General features: G+C 44.2%; 1 protein-coding gene across 2 annotated transcripts in view; it reads left to right on the top strand.

Annotated features, from left to right (window-relative positions):
* The window catches only part of PARD3B (par-3 family cell polarity regulator beta), a 1,161,921-nt gene continuing 1,144,309 nt past the window's right edge, over nucleotides 3,300–20,911 (top strand). For both annotated transcript variants that reach the window (XM_018060563.1, XM_018060570.1), the window contains exon 1: nucleotides 3,300–3,419. In XM_018060563.1, coding sequence (XP_017916052.1) covers nucleotides 3,300–3,419 — 120 coding nt within the window. The remainder of the gene's footprint in view (nucleotides 3,420–20,911) is intronic.

Genomic DNA, 20,911 nt, shown 5'->3' with positions numbered 1-20,911 from the left:
TGTTTTGTAATTTCTATTTAACTTCACATCTATAGATCTTGTTGCCTCTACTATCTATGAGAACTTTGAGGGTGGGAAACAATCTTATGTTTTGTTATGGTTAAAATTTTTATTTTTGTCTCATCTATTGTGGTTCACCATTCTCCTGTTCTTATTCCATATGATTTAGCTGCAGGTGAATCAGGCCTGGTCAATCAATGCTGCATTCATCTTGCCAGAAGGAATGTACGTGACTTAAGCTTGGATATCTAAGTCCTCACCAGCAAAAGGCTCAGTGATGTCTGGGATGGCTGCCTATCAGCCTGTATAAACTTGAAACTCTGGGACTGGCCATCTTTGCCTTCTGAAGAACAGACTGTCTGAGAATGGCGACAATACAGAGGAACACAGAGCCAGCATATAGAGAGAGATGACCATGAAGACACTGAGTTTCTGGATTCAGTCTTGCCTCAAAGGAATGCTCTTTGGCTTTTCTGATTTTATAAGGAAATAGATCCTCTCTTTAGTTTATTTAAATTAGTTTATATTGGATTTGCAACCAAGTTAATACTAATATACATCTTCTTGTGTGTATGTGTGTAATTCTTTTAAAACTTTTTACTTCGTATTGAGGTATAGTCAATTAATCGGAGAAGACAATGGCAACCCACTCCAGTACTCTTGCTTGGAAAATCTCATGGGCAGAGGAGTCTGGTAGGCTGCCGTCTATGGTGTCGCTAAGAGTCGGACACGACTGAGTGACTTCACTTTCACTTTTCACTTTCATGCATTGGAGAAGGAAATGGCAACCCACTCCAGTGTTCCTGCCTGGAGAATCCCAGGGACGGGGGAGCCTGGTGGGCTGCCGTCTATGGGGTCGCACAGAGTTGGACACGACTGAAGCGACTTAGCAGCAGCAGCAGTATAGTCAATTAATAATGTTGTCATAGTTTCAGGTGAACAATGAAGGGACTCAGCCATATATATACATCTTCTTAAAATCAACTTCTTAGTCCTCATGATCCTCTTTGATCATGACATTCAAATATATGCCACTGAGCATATATAAGGCCCTGTATATAGGGCCCTGTACACAGAAGACCACGCATGCAGGTGCACACACACACACACACACACACACAAATATTGCATGTATGAATGAATTAAAAAATTTAAAATTGCAACCATGAAATTAAAAGACACTTGCTTTTTGGAAGAAAATCTATGATTAATCTAGATAGTGCATTAAAAAGCAGAGACATCACTTTACCCACAAAGATCTGTACAGACTACTGCTTCTCCAGTAGTCATGTATGGATGTGAGAGCTGGGCCATAAAGAAGGCTGAGCAGTGAAGAATTGATGCTTTCGAATTGTGCTGGGGAAGACTCTTGAGAGTCCGTTGGGCAGCAAGGAGATCAAACCAGTCAACCCTAAAGGAAATCAAACCTGAATATTCACTGGAAGGACTGATGCTGAAGATGAACCTCCAATACTTTGGTCACCCCTTGCCAAGAGCCAATTCATTGGAAATGATCTTGATGCTGGGAAAGGTTGAGGGCAGGAGGAGAAGGGGATGACAGAGGATGAGATAGTTGGATGACATCACTGACTCAATGGACATGCATTTGAGTAAAGGTGGAGAGATAGTGAAGAACAAGGAAGTCTTGCATGCTGCAGTCCATGGGATCACAGAGTCAGTCAAGACTTGACGACTGAACAGTAACAAAAAGAAACTACACCACAACTTTAGAAAAGATTTTCATGCTTAATAAAACGGACAGCACTGCCTTAACGCCACCTGGTACGCAGTGGAACAGATCTCTTTTTTAGAAACGTGATGTAGTCCCGAGGAACTTGTTGGATGAGCTGGATTGCGAAGAAAAGTGTGGTGGAGACGAGGGATTGAGCGTTGGAAGAATGGAGTTCCTCTTAGCATAACTAACTCCATGGTCATCTCATTTCCTTAATCTTCCTGGGTACCGTTCTTTAAGATAAATTGGGAAGAATAATACTTTCCTTAAAGGGTAATTGTTGCGTTCAAAGGAGCTCATTTATGTGTGAGCTAAAAATGGTACAGATGTTATCTGTTGATTTACCCCACCCCAGATATGCCAATTTCGATTGGCGATGGATACACACCTACCAAATCATGAGCTTAAAAGTGCTGAAATTTATTTTTCTGTAGTCAAAAGTTCGACCGGAAGCGCATTTTAGAAGGATAAATGTGAATATCCACCGTCATATCTGGGTCTGGGATGTGGCCTTTTGAGGGAATATTAAGTGTTCTCCCTAAAAGGAAGATTCCACTACTACGTTTTCTCCAAGAATCCCTTCACTTTTTTTCCATCAAAGAGCTTTAGAGGGCAGATGCGATGCTGTGCTCAAGACTAAATTCTTAACAGGTCCTTTGGCCACCGCTGGAGCTCAGTATCTGCGAACCTCCACGCCTAGAGGTGTTTTCAGTGGGCGGGGCGAGAAGCACCTGCTCCCGGGCTCTCCTCGAATCTGGCTCCAATCCCTTGGTTTTAAGGGTGTAGCTCTGCAGTCTCTCAGCTATTCCCTGGAGTGTGCTTTATGAGATCCGGTTTCAATCCCCCGGTGGGGAGCTCTGAGGTCCCGTTACAATTCCCTAGAGATCCGTGCGTGTGCGGGAGGGACAGAGCCAGGGAGAGACCGAGGGAGGGGGAGCAGTCTCCGGTCTCCGGTTACCGCCCCGCACGGCCCCCGCCCCGCGCCGCCGAGTGCACTGCGGGCCCTGGGAGCGCCGCGGCCCCTTTAAGAGCCGGGCCCAGGCCGGCCCGGGGGCCGCGGGAGCCCAGAGCGCGGCGCGCGGCGGAGGAGTTGGGATCCGGCGCAAAAGTTTCCTCCCAACTCTGGCCCCGCGCGCTGCCGCTGCCGCCGCCCACTCCAGCCCGGGGCTTGGGGCCGACCCCGCCGCCGCCAGGGCCAGGGCCAGGGCCAGGCCGGCAGTTTCGCTTTGGCGGGCGGGGAGCAGCCGCCAGGGCCGGGCCCGAGCCGGAGCCGGAGCCGGAGCCGGAGCAGGAGCGGGAGGAGCAGCCCGGCCCCCGGCTTCTCCGGCCCCCGGCCACCTGGGAGGTAGCCCTCCCCGCTGCCGCCTGCTCTCAGATCGATTCCCGCCCGCCGGCGGCCGCCTGCCCCGGGCGGAGGGGCGTTGCTGCGAGCCCCTGATCCGGAAGGGGGACCGGGGAGAGGCACCCCGGGGTCTCCGCCGGCGCCCGGTGTCCCCTGAGAGTGGGGCCGCGCCCGCCGGCCCAGACACCTGTTCGGCCGGGCCCGGCGTGGTCGCCGGGGGCCAGGATGAAAGTGACCGTGTGTTTCGGCAGGACCGGAATCGTGGTGCCCTGCAAGGAGGGCCAGCTGCGCGTCCGGGAGCTCACACAGCAGGCGCTGCAGCGGTACCTGAAGACCCGCGAGAAGGTGGGCGCGGCGCTGGGGGCGCGCGGGCGGGGCGGAGGAGGGGGCGCGGCTGCGGACTGGCTACCCGGGAGCGCTCCGCCGCCACCGCACCTGCCAGGTGCCCCGAGGACAGGGTGGCGACACCCTGGGGACGCAGAGCACCTCGGCGACCTGATTTGTCACGACCTGTGGCCGCAACTTTTGTATGTTGCTAATATGAGGGATCTGGGCGTTTGTGGGCCTTGCTTGTTTCAGGGTGGTGGTTGGAACCACGGCATCCGAGCCACTTGGAGGCTTGTTAGAACGGCAACATCTGGTGCCCCGGTCCAAGCCCACGGCCTCAAAATCTGCTTTTCAACAAGCTCCCAGGTGATTGCAGTGGCCAGTGAAGTTTGACAAGCACTGCTTGAGAAGTTGTTGGAGCGAACAGACCTCAGGGGAGCACTTGTAGGTGTTGCTCACCTCAGATGTGATTTTTAACCAGCTAAGGCCCGTCCTACTTCTAATCCTTGGGCTAGAAAGTTGATTGGTGTAAGTAACAGATACTCGGAAGTTACAACTAATGGGGCCCTTGGAATTTCAGCCTCTGGAGCTGGCCTCTCTCAATGACTCCAGCAGGAGGTCAGGTGGAAGGATGCGGCGTGCTGACAGCAACCAGTCTACACTTTGCTATTTTTACTTTAACACCTCGCTCTCTATCAGCATTTACTAAATGTGTGGGCAGTGTCAGGTCCGGGGTGACTGTCGAAATGATGACAAAGACTATTCCCAGCTCTGTCCCTGAAGCCAGAAACAAGTGAAATCTAGGTAAGGTTCCAGAAGTGTTTCTAAGTGTGTAAGGCATACTTAAATATTCAGAAGCCGTAGCTAGACTCTGGAACTCATACTGAGTGTTTGGGTAACTTGCTGGGCCTGTTTCTTATTTAAAGAAGAAAGTTTCAATGAAAACTTTAAATGAAGTCCTCCAGCGGCATCTTTTTCTTTTGAATCCTCCAAAGGGATATCTTGTTTGCCCCAAATCTTCCTCAAATAGGACAAATCATAAAGTTTTAATTTAGAGGCCAGTGGTTTTCTTAATGCTTTTCCTCATGCTGTGAGAACTGTAGAAATAGTATGTTGGCCAATTTCATGATGGAAAGATGTAGTTTCTTTTAATGTCATCTCGGTTATCCAAGGCATGAAAGCAATTTTTTTTTTCTAAACATATATAGCTGAGGCATTTAAGAAAATCTCTGCATTTCTGTGCCTCCACTTGGAATTATTATACAGGAAAAAATTTCACTCTGGATAAATGCATGTGCATATTTCCTGGAACAGTCAAGAGCTAAAGATGAGTATAGAGAATGCTCTGTTAATACATTAAATATAATCTCTAAAACCCGACTTTTTACTAATGGAATTGAGGCAGAGAAGAACAGTAATCAAAGTAGCCTATATAAGTATCTACCTAATGGTTTTTTTCCTTTGTTACAATAGCACATGCTGTTTATATTGTGTAATTCAGTTAAAAAGTGACACAAGTAGCCAGTTGTCCTTAAAATCCTATTTCCCTAACTTCTGAAAGTAGTCTAAGGTTAAACCTAACCATGCTATTCTAGACAAATTGTTAAAGCAAATTTCACTGAGAGGTTGTTTTATAGAGATGATAAACTTATTTTTATTTTTTTAAACATTGTGAAAAATAATTTAATTCTAAAACCTCGAATATTTAGAAATTTGATACATGGAGCTGTCCAAGTAATAGAAGTAAGCTCTAAGCTTATAAATAGCACACAGGGAATTAACTATAGGATATTTAATGCATTATAATTTGATCTTAAAAGGTGTTAAAAAACTATCAATATTCTGTACTGAAAGCATCATTTATAATATCACAGATCCCATAATGTAATTGTATTGATCAGTTTACCATTATTACCAGACATTACATTTTTCTGTGTTTACATTTATATATTAGTGAATGTGACATTTAAAGGTCACCTGCAACTAATAAATTCTCCCTCCCTTCTTTGGCTTTTAAAATCTCAATTTAATAACTGGAGAGTGATATTTTTCCCTCCCAAAATACTTCTCTCTCATAGTTTCATTTTAAATAGCATTGTAATCATAACAAGGCTTTAACTAATATTAAATTATATTCCTAATGGAACTAAAATGTCACGAAATACTCCGATAAAGTCCATGCTTTTATCCATTGAATTTAGGAAATGATGGGAAAAGACCAGAAATATCAACTTGGCATAAATTCAATTTCTTTAAATTAGTGAAAGGTTTAAACGGTTTGTTTCTCTGGACAGCAAAGTTTTAAGCCCTTGTGTGTTACTCAGTCGGTCGTGTCTGACTCTTTGCAACCCAGCGGACTGTAGCCTGCAAGGCTCCTCTGTCCATGGCATTTTCCAGGCAAGAATATTGAAGTGGGTTGCCATTTCTTCCTCTAGAGGCTCTTCCCCAACCCAGGGATCGAACCTGGATCTCCCGCATTGGCAGGTGGATTCTTTACTGTCTGAACCACCAGGGAATCACAGACTTAATGAGGGCCGTAGAAGCTGCAAGCCGATGAGGATGGGCTTACTCAGTAGTAATAACACAACAGCCAAGAGGAATTGTACTTACTTGGTGCAGGCACTGTTCTAGGTGCTTTACGTATATGAAATGATTAACTCTGTGAACGAGGTACTAATATCCCCATTTTACAGATGGGGGAAAAGCAGAGAAGTATGACTAGTATGTGGTAGAATTGAGATTTGAACCCAGGAACTGTGTTTCCAGGTCCTTACTCTCAGTCATTAATATGGAGCCTAGTAAGTCACTATGCAGTGGAACTTATCATCTTATTTATATTTTTTACAGTTTGTTTAAAAAAAAATCCATTTGTAAACTGCTACAATAACATATCAACCCAATGATAGCAATAGCAATCATTTATTTCTTGTAAAGGGAGGCTTGTGTATGTGCTGAGTCGTGTCCAACTCTTTGCGACTCCATAGTCTCTAGCCTGCCAGGCTCCTCCGTCCATGGGATTTCCCAGGCTAGAATACTGGAGTGAGTTGCCATTTCCTTCTCTTCCTGATGCAGGGATCAAACCTGGTCTCTTGTGTCTCCTCCACTGTCAGCAAATTCTTTACCCCTGAGCCACCCGGGAAGCCTTCAAAGCATCCTCACACTCCTTTAAATCCTATCTTTTAGAGTATAGGTCCATATGTTACAGGTAGAAGTCTGATTTCTGTGAAAAATATTGCAGGATTTGCAAATCAAGTCTGAAGAATCTTCTTCAGTCTAATTACAAATGGAAAAATTGGGCATAATCTCTGAGATACCTGGGTCGAGAGGTAAGGAGGTAAAGAAACATGTTAAGTGGGAACATGAATGTAAATGAAGCTTGTTTCTTCCGGAGCCCTGAATAATTTAGATGGGAGAAAGGCAGATTTCAAGATTGAGGAGAGAGTTGGGGTTTCTACAGTTTGAAGGGTACATGAAGCCCAAGGAGGACAGTCTGAGTTTGTGAGCAGAAGCAGAGCACTGGCCACCTCCAACTGAGAAGAAACAAAGGAAGCTGGTATTTGTGGAATGTGGGAAGCCAGCTGAATCAGCATCAGATAAGGCCAGAAGTAGGTGAGATACTGAAGAAACTGAGGGAGCTTTGGGGAAAGCTTTAATTATGTTCTGAATTCTCTCAGACTTTGAGGTTCCTGTGGCCTCCCTGATCCCTGTCCTTTGATAACCCCTACTAGGGAGGTGAATTGACCAAGGGGCAAGAATTGAGGGATTGCTTGTCTTTTGGATCCTGGTACTTTATCATCATTTCAGGCTCTAAATCCAGTTCAGTTAAGTAGTTAGTGGAAAGGGGACTACTCTTCAGTAGTCAAGGTGGGGATCATTGAGTAATTAGTTAATTAATCATCAAAATTACGCGTCACAGGTGAATGGCTAATTGAACCATATCCTGCAGGGCTCTCAAGTTGGTTGATCATTAGTTACCTCTAATTTTAACATTTTAAATAATACATGTTTCAGTCCTTTTCTTCCATGGATTTGGAGTGAAACCTGGGCATCGGTATTAAAAAAAGATACTTCAGATGATACAAATGCCCAGTTAGAATTGAGAATCACTAATCTGCTACTACTACTACTAATCTTTTGGTATCACTGAACTAATTTGATTTCTAAACTCATTTGACAGCAGATAATATGTCTTAGACACCTACGGACCAACTTGTTATTAGTAACTGTCTTTCTGCTCCTACCTCAAGTGCACTCTCCCAGCAGGTGTTCAAATGACTTATTAAATTGAACATTGATTTTATATATAAGTAAATAAGGGGAAGTACTTGTGTTATGCCCAAGTCACAAAATCTCCCAGTGACCACCAGGGAGCCAATATCTGATGCAAAAGCAAGAGAATTTTTATTACCAGGCTCGAGCTGGGGCTCCCACCGATACCGACACAGCAGCTATAGGGAGGAGCCCCGAGTTCTGGGTTACATTGCTTATATAGGGTATTCTCACGTGAGAAATTTGAAAAACAGGAGTTTCCGGGTTGGGAGACGTCTAACTGGTTACCTTCTGTGGAAGGGTTAGGTGTTGGTTTCTGATCGGTTTTTATTTTCCCGGGCTGGTCCCGGGTTCTGATTGGTTCCCATTACCTAGGTAGACCACGTTAAGTCAGGAGATTTTGATCTGGGGTCCGATTGCCTCGAGGGTGGTGGGGTGAGGTCAGGGGATTTCCAAAGCCTCTTGGATTTTCAAAGGCTCTTTTCCTGGAACCTTACAAAATGGAGTTTTTCTGTCGACAAAATGGAGTAGCTTAGGTCCTTCACTTGTTCAGTAACAAAAGTATAAATAAGAGTGTACAGTGTGTGCATGTGTGTGAGTTCAGGAGTCGAATAGTATGAACACTGAGTTTATGGGGTAGTGGGTATGATAGAATTTTTAGGAAGATTTGCATATCTATGTTTATGAGGATAGTGTTGTTGTTGTTTTTAAAGAAGCATCTGATTGACTTTCAAAATGAATCTCTTCTGTATTCAGATATTTGGAATAATTTGTTGGTTTTACAAGTTGAGGTCAGCTTCCCAGATTAGAATTAGTTAAGAGCAATGGACTCTCCTGGTTGACTGTGAGATCAGTTTTAGAATTTGTACAATGACAAGAATTAGGTGTGATATTATGTGTGACTAGCCTGGAAGAAAAAATTAGAACTCTTAAATTCCTGAATTTTTCAGCTTTTGATGTCTTGTTTCCAGATGATAAGTTTCCTTTATACATAAGCTAGGACCACACTGAATTCCCCAAATGCTTTTCAGTTTATTGGGCAGTGACTAACTTGAGTGCTTTATTTCCTATTCAGTTCTCTCCTCTCCCAATGTGTGAACTAGATGCTCTTTCCAGCATGTAGACAGGACTGACTCACCATCAGCAAGGCGCATGCTTCTAACTTGGTTTTGGTTCTGTTGCTTGACTTGCATTGAGCAGCCTCTAAGTTTGCAAACACAGGGCTCGTGGGGTCTGCTATGACCCACAGAAGTGTTTTTTAAGTTCTGCTCAGTGTTATATTTTGAATTTTGCCATGTTTAAGTAATATTGAGATTTCATGCAAAACTCCAGATTTCTATCTTTTAGGGAAAATAGAATCAGAAGCTCGGAGACTACTGGGCTTTACTTTCCCACATGGCAGCCTTCAGTTGGAGCTGAGGTTAGACACCTCTTTAGAAGGACTCATTATCCTCTAGTCCCCATTATTACCATCCCAATAGATGAGTGTAAGTTGTTTTCCAGTGAGAGTGCTCTTAACAAGATTATCAGGATGTGACAGCTAAGAGCCATGGTTACTTTCCTGTCCTTATTTTTTGATATCTCACCTTTTAAAACTCTCTCTACCCAAAATTTCTAAACATGTCTCTGTCTTCTGTGTCTTTGCAGGGGCATCCAATATGGTTTCCCTTGTGTGCTGGTGCCTCGGGGTTCTTTACTTTATTTCAGTTGGATCTCATCCATTCCATGGCTTCAGCTTCCCTCAGGCACACACCTCTAGTCTTGAACTTGCTGTCGACCTCAATATCCAGCAGCTTCTGGACTTCACCACCTTGATGTCCCATACATAGTTTAAGCCCGGCTTGTTCTCTGTCCTTCTGCATGTCTCCATCCTCCTGTCCTGGTGGTTCAGATAGTAAAGAATCCACCTGCAGTGAGGGAGACCTGGGTTTGATCCCTGGGTTGGGAAGATCTCCTGGGGGAGGAAATGGCAATTCACTCCAGTATTCTTGCCTGGAGAATCGCCACGGACAGAGGAGCCTGGTGAGCTATAGTTCATGAGGTTGCAAAGAGTTGGACTCAAATGAGAGACTAAACACATACACATCCTCCTGTAGACTCTTTCTTCATTTCTGGTACTGCCATTCACCTGGTTGTCTAATTCAGAAACCGGAAATCCTTTGTTCCTTGATGACCTCTCATCCTCCATATTCTATTACTTGTCTGGTTGGTCAGAAAAGTCCTTTGATGCTTCCATGTGGTATTTCTTAGATCTGCTTCCTCCTTTCTGCCCCACACCAGTCCTTTCTCATTCCTACTCTGGGAAACTGCAGCAGACCTGTAATTGGCCTTTCTGCCACTCAGTTCAGTTCAGTCACTCAGTCATGTCCAACTCTTTGCAACCCCATGAACCGCAGCATGCCAGGCCTCCCTGTCCATCGCCAACCGCAGCATGCCAGGAGTCCATCACCAACTCCTGGAGTCCACCCAAACCTGTGTTCATTGAGTTGGTGATTCCATCCAACCATCTCATCCTCTGTTGTCCCCTTCTCCTCCTGCCCTCAATCCTTCCCAGCATCAGGGTCTTTTCAAATGAGTCAGTTCCTCGCATCAGGGGGCCAAAGTATTGGAGTTTTAGCCTCAACATCAGTCCTTCCAATGAACACCCAGGTCTGATCTTCTTTAGGATGGACTGGTTGGATCTCCTTGCAGTCCAAGGGACTCTCCAGAGTCTTCTCCAACACCACAGTTAGCTCCCAATTCTTTCAAACTGGTCTGCATTGAGGACCTTACAGCTGTAGATCTGATCCTGTCTGGAGTATTGCTGGGATATGTAAATGGCTCTTCAGTGCTATTATGTGAAAACTCACTTTGCTTCCGGGTCCAGTATCTTCTCTATTCCTTTATACCCTTTAAATTCACACATGTGACGTAAAACTTTCACATTTTCCCCCACCCCAAGTGAATCTTGCTCATCTTTTGGGATGAAACTTCAACTGCCTCTTCTCTAGGAATTCCTTTCCTCCCTTTTCCCTCACCGTCACTTAGGGGCTTCATACTTGTGTTCCTATAACTCGCTGTGCAGTGTTTTCATTTTGAAAACCGTATCTTACATTATACTGTCTACTCATCAGGGTCTTCTAACTTAACAGGCAAGCCCCCAAAGGAAGTGGTTTATCACTTTCTCAGGGGGAGATGGGGTCTATGACCCATGCAGCCACCTACTGCTGTTCCTTTTGCTTTTGGGTTTTCTGCAGATTCCCTGCCCTGTGCCAGCTGGTGAGCAAGAAGAGTGTGGTGGATGCCACAGAAGCCTGGGGGCTTGGCCTGGAAGTGGCAGACATCACTTATGCCAGCATTCCACTGGTCACACTGGCCGTGCAGTGGGCCATGCAGTCTAGATGCAGCGGGCCGGGGAAAGAAGTCCACGTGAATGCAGGAGAGGAACTGGCCGGGCTTGACCACAGAGGGCAACCATTCTGTCTCCTCCACTCTACGTTGAACTGTTTAAGAACACAGAATGAGTCTTATTTATTCTCCTATCCCTGTTTTTAGCACAGTACCAGATATATAGTATGTATACCAGAAATGCTTGTTAAATTGTATCACCTTTCACATTGCTTTCTTTCGTAAAAATGAGAATGACCTCATATTCAACACTATGCTTTGTAAGAAATCTTTGTATGTGGTGTAGTTTTATAAAGAAAGTCTAAATGCAACTTTCTCTTGATTATCTTCAAATACCTCATCAAATCCACATGTGCTGTAGGCAGTAGTTGAGTGGCCCATTATATCTGCCGCACTGATTGTCTTAAATAACAGCTTCAAATGTTGACAGGTTGACTCTCTTCGCAGATTCTCGAGGCTGAGCACTCTGCAGTTCTGGATATTTAGCAAAGGAACATCATAATGTTTTTGTTTCATGGAGATTTGTGCAATGCTGCCCTTTACATTTGAACAGTGTTTGATTTTCAGTGTCTTATTTATTAATTTCATGTTGATTTAAGAAATGATTCTGGACTATCTCGATTTGGGTGGATCCTTTATTTTTGAACGGCACTGTAACTGCACCTTGGGGCTGCCAAATTAGCTCTGTCTCCCATCTTGGGCTCTACCATTCTTTTGATTGCTGGACTCTTTCTCTGTGGATTGCAATGAGACAGAATTGCAGGATGCCAAGAGACAGGATGGTTTAAAAGGTTTCGCTCTCAATTCAGTCTCTGTCAGATTCAGTACTAAGTATCCTCCAGGTAAATGCACCCTGTACTGCTCTTGTCCTTTACCTCAAGAAAGGATATATTAAACTGATCAGGTGGTCCTGGGCCCCAGAGGAGGAGCTGGTGGGGCCATTTGGGGATGGAGGCAGATAACAGAAGAGATGTCTGCAGCTCTCAGCTAAGCCACCATCAGCATGACTGGAGACCCACATTGGCAGGGGAAGTGATCAGACCCAATCTGCCAGCTTCACTTGAGACAGAAATTAAGGGTATGTGGGGGAGCGCTGACAGTCGATTTCTGATACCTTTTTTAGGGAGATTTAGAGTGAGTCTTGCTACTGTTCTTGATTTGCAGAGACATAAACTCTAGAAAGACTAACCACTAGGTAAAGATGGGTTTCTGACAAGGGATGTATAGACAGGGTTTGTACTCCTCCCTGTTTATAGATAGGTGGCCTGTATTGGGAAAGAGGTGGAGAGAGAGTGAGACACCTAATTTAAGAATGGTGGGTGAAACCTGCATCTCTTAACGCCATCTACGTCACATGAAAAAGCATGTCACATATTCAGGGAGACCTTAGTCTGACCCCCAGGTAGTGGATGCTTTGCTACAGTTGCTTTCGATGATCTGACAATCCAAATGCCACTTCAGTTACTTCGGAGAAGATTTATGAAGAGTGACATTGGGTCAAGCATTCTGGGGATATAGAATAAAATAAGACATGTTCCCTGACCCCATCAGGCTAATAAACTAATATGGCAGAGAAAGGAATGTAGATAAGTAACATGGTGTAGTAGACGGGTTTGGCGTGGTAGATGGAAGAGGGGTCACCTTTGACTTTGGAGCAGGGAGACATGAGGAAGGCATGCCAGTTTCACCAGGAGTTACACGTGGGCAGGCTTTAGAAAGAATGGCCAACTGCTGGGCAGTAAGGGATGGGAGGGTGTTGGAAAGAGAGGGAGAGGCTGCCTGCCTCTGACTGAGGATTGGTTCAGTTCAGTCGATCAGTCGTGTCCAACTCCTTTTGACGCCATGGACTGAAGCGCACCAGGCCACCCTGTCCATCACCAACACTCGGAGTTTACTCACACTCATGTCCATGAGTCGGTGATGCCATCCAACCACCTCATCCTCTGTCGATCCCTTCTCCTCCCACCTTCAATCTTTCCCAGCATCAGGGTCTTTTCAAATGAGTCAGCTCTTTGCATTAGGTGGCCAAAGTATTGGCATTTCAGCCTCAACATCAGTCCTTACAATGAATATTCAGGATTGATTTCCTTTAGGATGGACTGTTTGGATCTCCTTGCAGTCCAAGGGACTCTCAAGAGTCTTCTCCAACACCTCAGTTCAAAAGTATCGGTTCTTCGGCACTCAGCTTTCTTTATAGTCCAACTCTCACATCTGTGCATGACTACTGGAAAAAACATAGCCTTGACTAGATGGACTTTCGTTGGCAAAGTAATGTCTCTGGTTTTCAATATGCTATCTAGATTGGTTATAACTTTTCTTCCAAGAAGTAAGCATCTTTTAATTTCATGGCTGCAATCACTATCTGCAGTGATTTTGGAGCCCCCCAAAATAAAGTCTATTTCCACTGTTTCCCCATCTATTTGCCATGAGGTGATGAGCCCAGATGCCATGATCTTAGTTTTCTGAATGTTGAGCTTTAAGCCAGCTTTTTCACTCTCTTCTTTCACTTTCATCAAGAGGCTCTTTAGCTGCCATAAGGGTTATCTGCATATCTGAGGTTATTGATATTTCTCCCAGCAGTCTCAATTCCAGCTTGTGCTTCATCCAGCCCAGCGTTTCTCATGATGTACTCTGCACATAAATTAAATAAGCAGGGTGACCATATACAGCCTTGATGTACTGCTTTTCCTATTTGGAACCAGTCTGTTGTTCCATGTGCAGTTCTAACTGTTCCTTCCTGACCTGCATACAGATTTCTCAAGAGGCAGGTCAGGTGGTCTGGGATTCCCATCTCTTTCAGAATTTTCCAGAGTTTGTGGTGATCCACACAGTCAAAGACTTTGGCATAGTCAATAAAGCAGAAATAAATGTTTTTCTGGAACTCTCTTCCTTTCTTGGTGATCCAGCGGATGTTGGCAATTTGATCTCTGGTTCGTCTGCTTTTTCTAAAACCAGCTTGAACATCTGGAAGTTCTTGGTTCATGTATTGTTGAATCCTGGCTTGGAGAATTTTGAGCATTAGTTAACTAATGTGTGAGATGAGTGCAGTTGTGTGGTAGTTTGAGCATTCTTTGGGCATTGCCTTTTTTGGGGGATTGGAATGAAAACTGACCTTTTCCAGTCCTGTGGCCACTGCTGTATTTTCCAAATTTACTGGTATAGTGAGCACAGCACTTTCACAGCATCATCTTTCAGGATTTGAAATAGCTCAACTGGAATTCCATCACCTCCACTAGCTTTGTTCGTAGTGATGCTTCCTACTGCTGCTGCTGCTGCTGCTAAATTGCTTCAGTCATGTCCGACTCTGTGTGACCGCATAGTCAGCAGCCCACCAGGCTCCCCCGTCCCTGGGATTCTCCAGGCAAGAACACTGGAGTGGGTTGCCATTTCCTTCTCCAATGCATGAAAGTGAAAAGTGAAAGTGGTCGCTCAGTTGTGTCTGACTCCTAGCGACCCCATGGACTGCAGCCCACCAGGCCCCTCCGTCCATGGGATTTTCCAGGCAAGAGTACTGGAGTGGGGTGCCATTGCCTTCTCTGGATGCTTCCTGAGGCCCGCTTAATTTCACATTCTAGGATGTCTGGCTGTAGGTGAGTGATCACACCATTGTGATTATCTGGGTCATGAAGATCTTTTTGTATAGTTCTTCTGTGTGTTTTTGCCACCTCTTCTTAATATCTTCTGCTTCTGTTAGGTCCATACCTTTTCTGTCCTTTATTGAGCCTATCTTTGCATGAAATGTTCCCTTGGTATCTCTAATTTTCTTGGAGAGATCTCTAGTCTTTCCCATTGTATTGTTTACCTCTGTTTCTTTGCACTGATCACTGAGGAAGGCTTTCTTATCTCTCCTTGCTATTCTTTGGAATTCTGCATTCAAATGGGTATATCTTTCCTTTACTCCTTTGCTTTTCACTTCTCTTCTTTTCTCAGCTATTTGTAAGGCCTCCTCAGACAGCCATTTTGCTTTTTTGCATTTCTTTTTTTTGGGAATGGTCTTGATCCCTGTCTCCTATACAATGTCGCGAACCTCCATCCATAGTTCATCAGGCACTCTATCAGATCTAGTCCCTTAAATCTATTTCTCGTTTCTACTGTATAATCGTAAGGGATTTGATTTAGGTCATACCTGAGTGGTCTAGTGGTTTTCCCTACTCTCTTCAATTTAGGTCTAAATTTGGCAATAAGGAGTTTATGATCTGAGTCACAGTCAGCTCCCATTCTTGTTTTTGCTGACTGTATAGAGCTTCTCCAGCTTTGGCTGCAAAGAATATAATCAGTCTGATTTTGGTGTTGATCATCTGGTTATGTCCATGTGTAGAGTTTTCTCTTTTTGTTGTTGGAAGAGGGTGTTTGCGATGACCAGTGCATTCTCTTTGCAAGACTCTGTTAGCCTTTGCCCTGCTTCAGTCTCTACTCTAAGGCCAAATTTGCCTGTTACTCCAGGTTTCTTGATGTCCTAATTTTGCATTCCAGTCCCCTATAATGAAAAGAATATCTTTTCTGGGTGTTAGTTCTAGAAGGTCTTGTAGGTCTTCATAGAACTGTTCAACTTCAGCTTCTTCAGCATTACTGGTCGGGCATAGACTTGGATTACTGTGATATTGAATGATTTGCCTTGGAAATGAACAGATATCATTCTGTCATTTTTGAGATTGCATCCAAGTACTGCATTTTGGACTCTTTTGTTGACTGTGATGGCTACTCCATTTCTTCTAAGGGATTCCTGCCCATAGTTGTAGATATAATGATTATCTGAGTTAAATTCACCCATTCCAGTCCATTTTAGTTCACTGATTCCTGAAATGGTGATGTTTACTCTTGCCATCTCTTGTTTGACCACTTCCAATTTGCCTTGATTCATGGACCTAATGTTCCAGGTTCCTATGCAATATTGGTCTAAAGAGCAGCATGGAGCCTTACTTCCATCACCAGTCATATCCACAACTGAGGATAGACAAGGTTTTTTGGAGGTATGGCAAGAGAACAACAATATGGAAAGTTTCCTAAAGCTGATTGTGAGAGGGAAAAGTAGGAATACGGCTGTAAGAAGAAGCCAGAGTCCAAGCTAGGGGCCTTTTGGTATGACTGTCTAAAGAGCATGCAGAGTCAGTAGAACATTCTGGGCAGCGTGGTGATAGTGTTTTTCTATTTTTCTATCGATTGTCCTAGAGGATGGAGGCAGAGGGAGCTGGGAATGGAGGTGGAAAACTGGTCCATGTCCTGGCTGTAGGAGTGCAGGTTAGACATACAGAAGCAGAAGAGGAAATGGGCTTGGGAATTTCAGGGGCAAAGAAATCAGACTCGGTACTTGACCTTCTATGGCAGGGATCTCTGACATCTGGGATCTAATGCCTGATGATCTGAGGTGGAGCTGATGTGATAATAATAGAAATAAGTTCACAATAAATAAAATGTACTTGAATCATCCTGAAACCATTCCTCCCTCTACCTCCCCTTCCCCTGCTCCACGTCTGCCCCCCCCCACTCCCCACCCCTTATTCGTGGAAAAATTGTCTTGCATGGAACTAGTCCCTAGTGCTGAAAAGGTTAGGGACCACTGCTTTGTGGTATGGGAAGCATGGGTGCAAATGAGGGAGAGGGAGCCCTCTGAGGTTTATGTCTTCATAGTTTATAGACTGCCCAGTGACCATGCTTGTATTCTAGATATTGCAGCTTGGGGCTCCAGAGATGAGTGAGACATGGTCTGTGCCCTCCAGGAGCCCCAAAGGTGGGGGCTAGGAGAGGTGGGAGGCTGAAGATGGATGAAAGTCTTGCCGGGGAGTGTTTGAGGGCATAGCTAAGGTCATAAATCATGAGTTCATAAAGGTGCCGAGCTTTTGCATCAGGTTTTTGGCATTGGGTTAGAGCCTTGATTCAAGATTGGGATTGGGGGCAGATGTGGAAAAAATGTGGCGTCCAGAAATAAAAGTGGTCAGACTGAGCTGATGAAGGTGTGAACTGTATTGGTGGCTTTCAGCCTTCTGTGATGGGGTTACAGAAGGCTGAAAGCCTTCTGTTTGCCCCTCGAGATGCACTCTTGTGACCTGAGAGGCTGAGTCGTGTGGGCTGTCTTGCTCTGTGATGTCTAGCTGGCATCAGCCATGGGAGGAGTCCCAGCAGGAGGCAGCTCCCTTCTGTTGCGTTACCATGGGCTGGCTGCCTCCCTTTACTGAAGGACACAACTTCCATCATACAGCCCTCCCTGGATACCTGTCTGCACTCCATTCCCTGGCCCCTTGGGTACCAGATGGTAGCGACCTCACTACTTAGGAGTGCTCTCCCTTGATGTTTTTCCTTAATCCTGGGGAAACCTTTAGAAATAGGTTCTTTATTCAAGTCCTAAGTGCCCAGTTTGAGTGAACCATCTATTTCCTGCCAGAACTTGGATTGATAAATAAAGTAGTGATAAGTTTTCCTTTATGACACAGTACCCACAACACACATATACAAATGAAGTCAGGAGGATGGTAGCCCTTACTTAACCCTAATGATACGCTCTTATTTTTTAGTCTACTGTTTTTTTTTTTTTTTTAAGTAGTTGGAATATACTACATTTATTTCACTGCTCGCTGATGGATTGGGGCCCACAGTTAGAAAACCAGTGGGATTACCTGATGTATAGGAGGCATTGGATGGATCATCAAGTTAGATGGCTCTAGAAATTTCCACAGGTCCAAGACCCCATTTTTTTTTTTTTTAATTGGTTGAGGTAAAGTGTGAGGCTGAAAGTAAATTCCTAACAGGTATGCATTACAAGGGTTTAAATCGCAGTCTATGGATTTTAAGGCCAGGTATTTTATATGGATAAGATTTAGGTCTTTTCCTTTCTGAATGGCCAGCACATGAGCTCGGAGTCATCTTGGCCCAGACTTTCAGGTGGCTTGATAAAATCTTGGAGAAAATGAAAGAATTTCACTTGCGATCCCATATTTCTTTCATCATGACATAGTCATAGTATTGGTAACTTTAATGTTAGGTTATGGATTACTTCCTTTTGTAGCCAAGAATTGAGGAAATGTAAGATGGATAAATAATCCTTGTCTGTATTTATAGGCACATTTATAGAGACTCAGTGGGCTTGAGTTTTGACAGCAGTGGTTGATCAGAGACATTTTCTCAGAACCTTAAAAAAAAACAAACACAAAACTGCAGTTCAGAAATCTCTAGTTAAAAAAAAAAAACAAAAGAAAAAACCCCCCCCTTTTTTTTTGTTTTGTTTTGTTTTTCATTAGAAAGAAAGTGAAGTCACTCAAGTCATGTCCAACTCTTTGCAACCCCATGGACTGTAGCCCACCAGGCTTCTCCGTTCATGGAATTTTCCAGGCAAGAATACTGGAGTGGGTTGCCATTTCCTTCTCCAGGGGATCTTCCCCACCCAGGCATCGAACCCAGGTCTCCTGCATTGCAGGCACATGCTTTACTGTCTGAGCCACCAGGGAAGCCATTTTTCATTGCTGCTAACTAAATTTGCATTTCAGATCTTTCTGCCTTTCCTTTTACTTTTGTCTGTGGATGAGGAGAGCTGTGTGGGACTGTGGCCATGGAGAGTGAAGTACGGTCTGTTGTGTCTGAGTCTGTGCAACAACCCCATGGACAGTAGCCCACCAGGCTCCTCTGTCCATGAGATTTCTCAGGCAAGGAGACTGGAATGGATTGTCATTTCCCCCTGCCAGGGGATCTTCCCTATCCAGGGACTGAACTGTGTCTCTGGCGTCTCCTACACTGGCAGGCGGATTTGCGCCACCTAGGAAGTCCTTATGGGTAGTGAGGAGCCCTCTGTTGCTATGTTAGTTTCCTAGGACCACAGTGACAAAGTATCATGAGCTGGGTAGCCACAATGGGTGGCTTAAAACAAATACATTTTTCACAGCTCTGAAGGCTAGAGGTTCAAAATTAACATGTTGGCAGGCTCACGCTCCGTTTGAAGCCTCCCATAGAAGAACCTTCCTCGCCCCTTCCAGCTTCTTTTGTGCCTAGATGTTCCTTAGCTTGTGGCAGTGTAACTCCAATCTCTGCCTTCATTTTTACATGGCCATCTTCCCTCTGTGTCTTTCTCATCATATAAAAACAGAAATACATATATATGTATATATATGTATGTATAGGTGTGTGGCTGAGTCCCTTTGCTGTCCGCCTGAAACTATCATGACATTGTTAATATGCTATACTCCCAACATAAAAAGTTAAATAAACAATGCACGATGCTTGTTAAAAAAATAGAGTGTTCAAACATTATAAAAGGTACAAAAAACCCAGATCACATCAGATTAGGACTTACCCCAGTGACCTTACTTAAGGTGCTTACATCTGTGAAGACCCTGTTTCTAAACAAGGTTGCATTCACAGGGTTAGGACTTCCGCATATCTTTTGTGGGGACAGTTCAACTCCTTAACAATCGGTATTCAGTTCAGTGCACTTTTCCTATTTTTAGAGTAAGAGACTTTGAGAAAATTCTGTGAATTCTTCATTGCTTTCCCCACAATGTTACTCTCTATTCCTCAAGTTTTTGCTCCAAAATGATCCACAGATAACTTGCTTCCTGCTTTATTGAGAAATAAAGGTCTTATGGTCTGATATTACTTACTGTTACCTTCTGCATTTCCTTGTGCATTTTGGCATCTCTGCCCTTGTTCTCAGCTGAGTCTTCAGATGACCTCGTTGCGACACACATTTGTCCTAAATTCTGCCTCATCCCAGGTCCTTTGTGGGCTGGCTTCCTTGAGCAACTGATTGAAGTCCTGGGACTTGCTTGAATTGATCCTCTAACGTCTATAATTAAGTTAGTGTTTTTGAGCACCTATGCTGTCCCATACACAGTCCCTTTCCTTCGGGGCTTCCCAGTTTAGTTGGAGAGACACACATACTTAACCAAAAACAGAGCAACAGCCAGGTGGCCAGATGAGTTCTCCAGGCAGTAAGGAGGGCGAGAGCTCACAGTTGCCAAGTGGGAAAAATGGGTAAAATCTAGATGAATGAAAGAAGGGCGGGGGGGGGGGGGAGTGTCATTTGGCAGAGATAAAGAAAATAGACACATTGCAACAGTTCTCAGACTTACTGGTCTCAACAGCCCTCTTCACTCTTCCATTTTAGAGGAACTGAAAGGGCTTTTCTATTGCAGATCATATCTATCCATATTTACCATAGCAGAAAAAGTGAGAAATTAAAATAATATATTTAATTGATTTAGAATAACCAGTCCATAACAAGGTCACCTGTTGTCATGAAAATGACTATATTTTTCAAAGCAAAAGAAAAAAATTAGTGAAAAGAGGGACAGTGTAACATTGTTGCCATTCTCTTTGCTGCCTGCTTGTTAGACAGTTGGATTCTCAAATGTGCCTGCTTGTTTATTCAATCTGTTGCAGTGTATTGTTTTGGTTGAAATACGTGAGGGAAATCCTGCCTCACACAAATATGTAACTGGAAGAAGGAGGAGCAGTTCAAATAACTGTAGATAAGCTTTTTGTATATTACATGCAGATCTAACAAGTGATGGTTTTTCCAGTAGTCATGTATGGATGGATGTGAGAATTGGACCATATAAAAGGTTGAGCGCCAAAGAATTGATGTTTTTGAACTGTGGTGCTGGAAAAGACTCTTGAGAGTGCTTTGGACTGCAAGGAGATCAGAGCAGTCAATCCTAAAGGAAATCAATCCTGAATATTCATTGGAAGGACTGACGCTGAAGCTCCAAAACTTTGGCCACCTGCTGCAAAGAGCCAACTCATTGGTAAAGACCCTGCTGGGAAACATTGAGGGCAGGAGGAGAAGGGGATGACAGAGGATGAGATGGTTAAATGGCACTACTGAGTCAGTGGACATGAGTTTGAGCAAGCTCCGTGAGTCGGTGATG

This window comes from Capra hircus, chromosome 2 (assembly GCF_001704415.2).
Source record: "Capra hircus breed San Clemente chromosome 2, ASM170441v1, whole genome shotgun sequence".
Classification (NCBI taxonomy): domain Eukaryota; kingdom Metazoa; phylum Chordata; class Mammalia; order Artiodactyla; family Bovidae; genus Capra; species Capra hircus.
This window is presented reverse-complemented; position numbering and strand designations above follow the sequence as displayed.